Raw genomic sequence first — 10,483 nt, forward strand, 5'->3', positions numbered from 1 at the left:
ATAATTAAGTGTCAAACAAAGAAACTTAAACTCAAAACTTGATAGTAAAAGCGTAATTTTATTCAATAATTCAAAAAGCTTATCTAATAATTAAGTCTAAGGGTGCTGTTTATAACAGTCTAATCCTACTTGACTTAAATTTAGAGTGCAAGTAAAGTAAATTTAAATAAGGAACTATTTTACCTTAAACTTCCTTGGAGTATAAGAAAAGTAAATTCCTCAACCTATGCTTACTTGTTGTCTCCTTGGAGTATAAGAAAAGTAAATTCCTCAACCTATGCTTACTTATTGTCTAAGTAAATTAAAATAAAAAAGAAATTCTATTATACCTATAATTCTTAATAGAACTCCTAACTAAATAATGAAATACTAAAATTACAGACATATCCATTTATGACCTTTGAACTTTTTGTTTTGGCTTTTGACACTCAGCTTGCTCCAAAAAAGTCATTTGCGAGACTATCCACATCAGGTCTGGATTCTATGACCTTTGCATTACTTAGCGTCTTTATAGGCTTCTTGCAACTTGTTTCCATTTGTCATGGCTTGATTTCTCCATGGTGATCTTGGTTACACTATGCTTTCTTGCCAAATGATTCTTTAGTGATTTTTGTAACCGCTCTCATGTTCTTAATTTTAATTTTTCTAAGACTACGAAGTAAGCCCCACATCATTTCTCCTACTTAGTACCCATTTGGCCTGATTTATATTTAGCTTATCTACTGCTTAAAAGTAAAAGCTGGGCCAAACAAGACTTCGTAAAAAGCTTTTAAAAAAAAGTTACTTTTTTTTAAAGAATAAAATCTAAAAAAAAAAAAGCTTAGAAAAAACCCTCCAATTAGGAACTTTCTCTTCTCTTATTTTTAAAAAACATTCTAGCTTATTAGGAGAGCTATTTTTTCCTAAAAAGATCATCTCTCTCAAAAAATACACCTCCTCTCTCCTTTTCGATCTCCCTCTCCTCTCTCCCCTCTCTTTTTCAAAAAATCATCATTCTAGGAATTTTTTTGTTCTTACAAAAATTAAGAAAAAAAAAGATTCAAAATTCAAAATTGCATTCAGGTATTATTTTTTTTCTTTTTATTTTGTTTTTCATTTTATTTTCTATCTTTTTTTTTTTACTTTGAAAACTCTCTTTATTAGTTGATATTTCTTAATTTATTGTTTGATATGACAATTATGTGATGTTTAATTATTCTTAACTTCTTTATGGTGTATACAATATTTGATGATTATGATTGAAATGAATAATTAAATAGGCAATGGTTGTTGAGATAAATTAGATGAAAATTGAAATAATATTTGTTGACTATAGTTGTTGAGATAATATTGTTCATGAAAGTGAACTTTATTAGTAAGGACATCAGTAATTTTCTTGAATTATGACTATCACCCTAGACTTCTCTTCTTCTTTTATGGGTTCTCTTCCATTGTTAGGGTTAAAGGTTTTAGTAGTCGATTCACTGCTTCTTTTCATTTCTCATTTTTTTTTGTTTGATTCAATTTTTCTCTTGATTTTATTTATTTATTATTATTGAATAAAAAATTATTTATGGATTATATGTTACTTATAAATTATTTGTTGAACTTTTTTTTATAATTTATTATCAATTATAAACTTTATGTTATATAAAAATCCATTTTATATTTTCAAAATTTTATTTTAAATAGATAAAAAATAAAATTAAATTTTTTTTATTTTGAACTAAGAAATTCGTGATTAATAAAAAGTTATTTATTAAATATCCTTTATAGTAATTTTAATTAAAGTTAGAGTTTATATAAATTGTTTTACCAAAAAACTTATCTATAAAAAAGAGCTTATAAAAAGTAAATTTATCAAATAATTTTAATTTAATTTTAAAAACTCTTATTTTTTTCTAAAGCTTTATAATAGCTTTTAAGTTTATTTTAAAATAAAAAGCTAAACCAAACCATTTTGGCACTCATGACCATATTTTATTTTAACCTATTTCCACCATTTCCTCGATGGAATGAGGATTGGGAAATTTCTTCCCCTCCTGAAACCAGTAACGCTGTGCTTATTGACTGAATGTAAGTGGTCTTTTTCTTCCTTCCAGTAACCAAGGATCCCAAAGTAATGTCAAACGTGGCTTAATGCATAAACAATCGTATAACCTCGATGAAGTTTAATGTGATAAGTTAGTTGATATTATAAGCAAGATGTCTACTTCCTTGACAAACTTCAAAATTTGAGTTGAATCAAGTGTTTCTTGAATGTTTTCTCCTTTGAAAAAAGAAAAACACTTGCATTAAAGGCATTGAGGAAAGCCAGTGCTGCCAACAAACAGAGAAAATACACAGGGTTTGGACCACTCATAAGCCAACTCCTGTTTCAATGTTTCACATATTTCCCTCATCAAATTTCACATACAAGAACCAAAAAAATTACACAATTCAACACGCATGTGATCATGATGACCAACGTATCAGTATAGAACCCTCCCAGCTTTCCCAGTTTCAGTTCATAAATTAGTCATAACAATAATTTTAAAAAAAATATAACAAAAAAGGTAATATAGCCAATTAATCTTTTCTTAAGGCACAATTTGTTTTAAATCTTAGAGAATATATATATATATATATATAAAGTAAACAGCATTAAGTGTTAAAAAAAAAAGGACAGTTTTAGCATAAAAAAAATGGACAAAGAAAATAAAACAGAAGTGAAAAAATACCAAGACATGTAAAATCTTTTATCAAATGGTTGACTATCTTTTTTCCTCAAGATGTGATATAAAGATCAATCAAATGAAAGGAAAACACAAGACAAATATTTGTGGAAACTTGCAATTCCGTAGTACCACATGCAGGAAGGCAATCCTAGTCATCTTTGATCTCAACAGTAGTAGCAAATTTAAGCATTGCTAGAAAGCTTTGCCTCCTCAACAATCTTATGCTCCATTACATCAATTGGATAAGCAGTGGATAACAAGAGATGAGAGAATACAGTTACAGTCCAATAAATTTTGTTAAAACCAAAGTTTAATGAAGACAAACCCCATACTTTTGCCATGCTACCTATCTTTCAGTTCCTGTTCAAATTGAAGCAATTTCTCACGGATAGGCTGCAAAAATAGCTTCAAGTCCTGGATAACCTGCAGCTTATCTTGCTGCAGAAGATCCTTCTCTTCACTAAGCTGCACCTCCATCTATGATTATGCCAAAAGATGAGATTTTTAGTTAGTTTCCATCATCTTTGTCAAGCTCTAATTACAGCTCAAAAAGATACTAGGTTACCATTTCCTTAAGCATGTCTCAGTCCTAGGTATGAAATGTAATGAATTCAAAAAAGGTTTTCCTCTCAAACATTAAAAAAATGATTACAACCATGCTTAAAACATCCTCTTTTAACAGCACAATTCCCAAGGGCAGAAATGTGGTCAGAACAAAAAAATTCTAAGAGATGAAGCAAGCTATGGGATGGAAATGTTGAGCTCAGACCGCACAGTAGATGTCTTTATTTTTTTCTGTTTCTAAATTCATGATGAATAGGATATTTTTGTCTTCATTCTTTACTCTGTTCCAAACCTCACAATGGCAATTTCAAAAACCTTCAATGGTCAATGTTAGGTTCATTAATTAATGCTGTCTTTTGGTAATATTTATGTGATAAACAGTAACTCAAGACATATCCTAGGGCAAAAGTAGTCTTCTTATGCTTCCCATAGGTGCATACACCATAATGTTTTTCGTTTTAGGTATAACAAGAGCTATCCAAGAAGTTCTATCCCAACACACGACTCAAGTAGATTTTTCTAAGGAACTCAGCTGAAGACATAGATCATACCTGCAAATCATCCAGCTCACCGAACGAGAATTCCAGGACATCTATATGGCCCTTAACAGTTTTTCTCTCCTCCCGTAGAAGCCACTCGCCTGATTTCAGTTAAAGCAATTTGATCAGCAAATGATAAATAGACTACAAAGTAAAGGATGCTATCATATCATATCATTTTAGACCTAAGTTACCTTTGGTTTTTAACGTCAACTCATAAGTATACCCGACACGCTTCTTGTTTCGCACAGTCACCAAAAATGCCTGCTCAATCAGGAAATATACACCAGTAAGAAATCCTGTTTTTAATTTACATGAATATCATTACTAAGGACTGAAGAGCAAGAGAACATAGCAGCTGAGTTAAGAATAAGGTTAATATCTGCAGCAAGATATGCACAGCCTCAGGTTATGGATTAGCTACTTGAACGGTGTGAAGAAATGCAAGGCAAAAACTTTAACACAGAAAGAATTCCGTAGCAGAATAGAATAAGAATTTTGATGAAAAAAGAAAGGTTAGAAGCACAAACATCGCCAACACACTTTGTTACATCAGCAATTTCAGCCTTGCCGCAAGAGAAGTCCAAGGAAACCACTGATTTAAGCAACTCCTGGAAAATAAAACTTGGTTTTCAGTACATTTTACCCTTTTACACATGGGATGTGATTTAAAAGAAGAAAGAAACAACGTTATTGCAAGACAGACCTTTATTCTCTGGGTAGCCCAGTTGTTAAGGTTTTTCTCCTCCCAAGTTCCAGCCTGCGTGGAACAAGGAAAAACATCGAATGGAACTCGTGGGTATTAACAAAAGTGCAGATCATGGAAGAAAATAAATAAAAGGAAGCATGAGCAGGAAGAAAATACCCGATTCCAGACAGAACCAAGAGTTGCAGGGTGAGATTGGCTGCAAAGGATGTCTTGAGGGGTTAGTTTCTTGGGAAGAGGGAGGGGAGCGGCGTCCTCTTTAGCTTCTCTCACCCAATAAGTGTAGGATGCTCCCTGCTGCTTTTCCACTTCGCCATTCTCCATTCGGATTGATTTCTCTTTATGCTTGCGGATCAAATCCAGAATCAATCAAATTATTGTTATTATTACTATTATTAAGAGAACGGACGAGGAGTAAAAGCAGGGGATCTTATTCTTCAACAAAACTTGCCCCAAGCCCTCCTTTCCTTTGTTTCCGGAACCTTCCCTTCAATCTTCTCGCTTCTAAGCTCTGACCTGGAGTCTTCCCTCGCTTGTGCCCTTGACACTTCTTCCATTAATTTATGTGGGAAAATTTCAGTTCAGTCTGTTGGAGTAATAATAATATCTCCATCAATGATAACTCAGAAATAATTCAACTTTAGTGTAATGTCAATAATTAATTAGAGGTGGAGGTGGGTAGGATAGGCAAGTCTCCATCGAAGTGCCCTCATGTTTGAGCTATTTTTATTCTAATGGAATTTATTTTAAGTTTAAATCATTTTATATTTTATATTTTTGAATTCAAATTATTTTATTTTTAGTTGAAATGCACAAATTTAAAAAGTGAAAGATAAAAGATACAATGGATTTATAAAAATTTGACCATATCTATAGGTGCCTATGTCCACTCTCTTATCAAGTTAAGGAATTTGATCCATTAGTAAATAAATTCAATATAATACCTTTTCAAGAATCAAGTATAATTATTGCCTTTTCAAAGTTTAAGCACAACCTTTAAATGCTACCTTTTGATGGTTAAGATAAAATCTCTGTAGGGGCAAAGACAATTTTTGAATTCTACCTTTTATGGTATGTTTGGTTCGCGGAATAAATAAGAATAGAATAGAATAGTTATTACGTGTCAATAAAACAGAATAGTTATTAGATAGTTTGGTATGATGAATGGAATAAGATATGAATAATTGTTGTGACTTATTGCAGTGTTTGGTTGGTAACAATAATTTTGAAATAAGAAAAGAATAGAAAATAAAAAAACAACAAATATTCTTTATTATATATATATGATTATTTATTTTTATTTTATTTTTAACTATTAATAATTTATAATTTAATTAAAATATTAACAATTAATAATTTAAATATTAATATTTTAGTATAATTTAATTATTAATATTTTAAATATTAATATTTTATTTATAATTAAATATTATTATGATTAAAATATTAATAATTTTTTCTTTTTTATTTATACTCATTAAAAATTTAATATATTAAAAATTTAATAAAGAAAACATTAATATTTTAAAATATTAATATTTTAATCATATTAATATTAATAATGTTTAAATTATATATAAAATATTAATATTTTATTTTTATTTTTTATTTATACTCATTAAAAATTTAACATATTAATAATTTAATAAATAAAACATTAATAATTTAAAATATTAATATTTTAGTATTTTAATCATATTAATATTCATAATGTTTAAATTATATATAAAATATTAATATTTTAAAATTTATAACTAATTTTTTCTTTTTTATTCTATTTTTTTCCTTTTTCTTTCTTCTTCTCCATAGGCCAGTCACCGTAAATGTTACCAGTGTAATGAAACGCCGATCTGACGCACCATGTGGCCAGATTTGGCTACTAAGGCGTTAGATCGACATTTCCCACGACTAGATTTGGCCGTAGAGTGCTAGATCCAACCGTGGGGATCTGGTCAGGAAGTACCATATCCGGTGCTTTCCGTGGCTAGATCGGGTCATAGATCTCAGATTCGGTGTGAAACCTCCATTGTCGTCGTTGTCGTCGCCGTCACTGGTGCCATCTCCGATGATGAGTGCAAGTTAGAGAGAGAATGAGAAAGGAAAGAACATAAGAAGAGTGAGAAAGAAAAAGGAAAATTGAGAAGTAAAAGAAATATTATAGGTCTAGGGTTGTAATAGTTTAAAGTTATAAGGGGTATTTTAGGTTTATCACATTTTAATGCTATTCCTTCAGTCATGGAATAGCAAAACCCATAGGGGAGTTCGAGTTTAGTTAAGCCGGAGTTTTACCCCATTTTAAAGAATAACTATTACTAAATAATAGCTATTCCTTATGACATTGCATACCAAATGGAGGTAAAGAGAAAACATGGGAATAGACAGGGAATAGCTTGGCTATTCCCTATACCAAACATGCTATTAATGGCTAAAGTATAACCATTTTCTCTATAAGGTGAGCTTTGATAATAAGTACAATATTGGAAAAGTATGATTGGTACAAGGATGTATTCAAAGAATAGGAATGAAAGCACTAAGAACTTGAAGCTCAAAGACAACTTAAAAGCTTAGTGGAAGAATGTGTTTGCTTGCTCTAGATTATTTCTTTTTCTTTCTTCTATTTCTTCAAAAGAGTTGATTCTTAAGCAATGTGATGTTTTTCTACACTTTTCTCATCTTAAACATGTGTTGGAGAAATCCTCTTTATATTTGGAGAAGCTTTGGAGTTGTTGGAGTTCATTTAATGCACAATATAGCCATTGATTGCCTTAAACTTGTGCCTAATGATCACAAGGTATCGATATTTCTGCTAGGGTTTTTCAAATCCTACATGAAAGTATTAATACTTCTATAGGAGGTATCGAGGCTTTGCCTAGTAGAAGCATTATGTTTAAAATGTATCAATACTTTTAAGCTAAGTATCAATACTTGCATTTCGTTACTTTGATTTTGACATTTTTCTTTTACAAAATTATCAATAATTCATTCAATGGTATCAATACTTGCATGGAAATATCGACACCTTTTTTAGCTTTGAAATTGATCCTAGGTTTGAAACGACAATTCAATAATCTAAATATGCTTTGGAACCAAAAGAAAATGATTTTGAATTGGAAAAACTTTTCCTTAAGTGTTTTAAAGTTGTTTCTGAAATCTAAAATGATTTGAATGCTTAAAAACAAAAATTTCAGTAGTTAAGAATCTACTTATGAAAGTGAAGTGTTAACCTTGAGTTACATAATGTCAAGCATTTGAAATTATCTCAAATATACTTTTAATCCCTTAAGGTCACATAATTGTTTGAAAAGCTATGCATCATTAGAAAATATCATAAAACCTTTCAAATAATGCATATTTAGTGAAGAAAACCATGAGCAAACATGCCTTAAATTATTATTTGATTGCAAGAATGTTAATTTTATTCTTCTTTTGAAATGACAAATTTGATTGAACTAAATACGCTTTGAAAATGAATGAAAAATGTTGTTGAATATGAGGAAAATCCTCAAGGATGTTTTGAAGCTGAGCGTAGAAAAAAAATTATATTGAAACACTAAGATTAATTAAACATGCTCTGAACTTAAAGAAAATGCCGTTGAAAGATTTCTTGTTTTCAAACTCAAATTGTCAGTCTAAGAATCGAATTCTGAAAGGACAAGATTTGATTCTTAAATGAGAAGAAAGCAATATTTATTTCTTTATCACTGGAAGAATTAATTCTAAAGAAGAAAAAGCTAGTTCTTTGTAGAAAGCATTAGTGAAGAATCGATTCTAAGAAAAGAAAAAGTCAATTCTTGAAGTTGCTAGAATTAAGAAGAACCCACACCTCTCAAAACAAGAATCGATTCTAGAAGAACGAATACAAAAAACAAAAATATGAAGAAGAATCAATTCTCCAAGTAGCAAGAGCTGGCTTTGAGTGAAGAATGAACTAAAGAGCACAAGTTTGAAGATCAAGAATCAAATGTACATGGAAAAGATATCAGTTCTTGGAGCATTAGAAGCAAGAATTAAAATCTTGTTGACTACGAAAGAATTGGAACGAATGGATAAGATTGGAGCATTGAAAGTCAAGATGAAATTCAAATTTTGGTGCCAGTCAATAGTGAATAATTGGCACCTTAAGGTAAAAGAATTGATTCTTAAAAATACAAATGAGTCACCTTTGAACCAAGTTATCGAAGAATCGACATCTTAGGAAAGAAGAATCAATTCTCTAAAGATATAAAGCTCTACACTTTATGAAGAACCGACAATTCATGATCAAAGAATCGATTCTTAATGTGCAATAGAAATGTGTAAGTTAGTTGGAACGTATGAAAATTGATTCAAAGTTTACTCCAAATGGGCAAGAAATCATAGGGCTATAAATATTAGCTTTAAGGATGTTAAAAGTGGGATTCAAAGCTATCTTGAACAATTTTGAAGAGATTTTGAAGAGTCAAAAATAGGGAAAACAAACTAGAGAGCCTAAAGTAGAAAATTCCTTTCTTTGAGCAAGAGTAGAAGATCAAGTTCCCATTTTTATCTCTCAACTAGAGTTTCTTAAGCCTAAACCTCACTCAATTATTCATTTATCCTAAAGAAGCTTTCATCTTTCTGAACCTAAATATCCTATTAGTCCTCATAGAGGTTTTGAGCTAGAGATTCTTTTAAGAATCCATTATAGTATTGGTATACCTTTAAGCATGAGATAAAAGAGTTTTGCTTGATCTTTTAAAAGGCTGTATCTTGTGTAAAAGTTGTGCTTGAACCTAAAAACGGTAGTGTTTTGGTTGAGGTTATGCCTAATCCTATTAAAAGGCATGTTGTGAAGGTTATGCCTAATCTTGTTAAAAGGCATGTTGTAAAGGTTATGTTTGTGTTGACTCCATATGTTTTGATGATAACAAAACATTCTTCATTCATTAATATCTAATCTTATTATTTAAGTGTGTAGGATTTAATGTAATACCCCTAACAAAGTTGTTAATTAAAAGCAAGTCAAGGAGCTTACTAAGTTTAATGAAAAGTTAATCAGCTAAGAGGTAAAGAGTAAGTAATGAACAAAAACAGAACCTTAATAACTGATTAACAAGGGACCTCAATCATTTAAGGAGTGATTGTGTGATAAGTTGAAATAAGACAAAAAAACGCTAATTGATTAAGAAGTCTAGTTAATCTATTACAGCATAAAGTCCTAGTATTTTCAAGCGTCAAAAACTAGTTTGAAAATATAGTTGACCATTGAAGGGAGCTAAAATGGAGAAGTTCAAAATTCAAAAATCTTCTAGTCGATTAAAGCTGATTTTACTTGGTTATAGTTGAAGAAAGTAAAGCTTCAATCAGTTAAGGGAAGAGCTAACCAATCAGAGAAAGATTGTTGTGTAGAGAAGTGAAAACAGAAAGTTTGTAATCAGTTATAGCGTAACATAACCACTTAGAGAAGTTTGTTGAAGAAAAAAAGTCTGAAGATAGAGAACTCTTAATTGGTTAGAGTAAAGAACACAGTAGCAAGACAATGAATGGTAGAGAAGTTGTAATGAGTTAGAGTTGCTTGTAATTGGTTAGCCAAAGTTTGTTAGCCTTTTTGAATTTAAACACTAGATGATAAAATAATGGCTAGAAGTGCATCAGAGTTGTTTTTAACAGTTAGAAACTATTTCGAACAAAAATATTTGACTCCCTAGGTCTAAAAAGAAGCTTTAACGGTCTAAAAAGATAAATTTGAAAAAAAAAAGAGCTACTTTGAGCAAAAAGATAAATATTCTTCATAAAAAATACTTGTTCTTCATTTCAAATCCAAAAAATTGTTTGAGCTTGATTGTAATTTGTCCAAACTTGTAAAGTTACTTAGTTATTTTTTTTCTTGAGAAATTAGAGTATGGGAAACACTCTAAAGATTGTTGTAAGGGATTAAAGCTTTGGTCAGAAGCTTATCTTGTAAAAGCTTGGTAGAAATTGTTAATTCCATTGGTATAGTGAAATTAGGTCAAAAATCC

The 10,483-nt window shown here is 30.3% G+C and overlaps 1 protein-coding gene across 1 annotated transcript; it reads right to left on the minus strand.

Annotated features, from left to right (window-relative positions):
• Window positions 1-2,829: 2,829 nt before the first annotated feature.
• Window positions 2,830-5,051, minus strand: LOC110411147 (chaperone binding / ATPase activator). The gene is made up of 6 exons (XM_021421180.2): window positions 4,665-5,051; window positions 4,506-4,559; window positions 4,330-4,410; window positions 3,994-4,063; window positions 3,812-3,900; window positions 2,830-3,173 (listed from the first exon to the last, which is right to left on the minus strand). Exons 1-6 carry the CDS (start codon window positions 4,827-4,829, stop codon window positions 3,039-3,041), a joined length of 594 nt encoding a protein of 197 aa, XP_021276855.1. The 5' UTR covers window positions 4,830-5,051; the 3' UTR covers window positions 2,830-3,038.
• Window positions 5,052-10,483: the final 5,432 nt, after the last annotated feature.

Source organism: Theobroma umbraticum, unplaced genomic scaffold (assembly GCF_002168275.2).
Source record: "Theobroma umbraticum cultivar Fairchild unplaced genomic scaffold, ASM216827v3 scaffold_56.0, whole genome shotgun sequence".
In the NCBI taxonomy this organism is placed as follows: Eukaryota; Viridiplantae; Streptophyta; class Magnoliopsida; order Malvales; family Malvaceae; genus Theobroma; species Theobroma umbraticum.

What these genes read in the sequence shown, in the direction of transcription:
- LOC110411147 (XM_021421180.2), bottom strand. Translation starts at nt 4,829, where the DNA reads ATGGAGAATGGCGAAGTGGAAAAGCAGCAGGGAGCATCCTACACTTAT. An exon ending in GGGCTACCCAGAGAATAAAG is followed by an intron (nt 4,411 to 4,505) that starts GTCTGTCTTGCA and finishes TTTATTTTCCAG; the next exon opens with GAGTTGCTTAAATCAGTGGT. An exon ending in GTGAGCTGGATGATTTGCAG is followed by an intron (nt 3,174 to 3,811) that starts GTATGATCTATG and finishes GCATAATCATAG; the next exon opens with ATGGAGGTGCAGCTTAGTGA.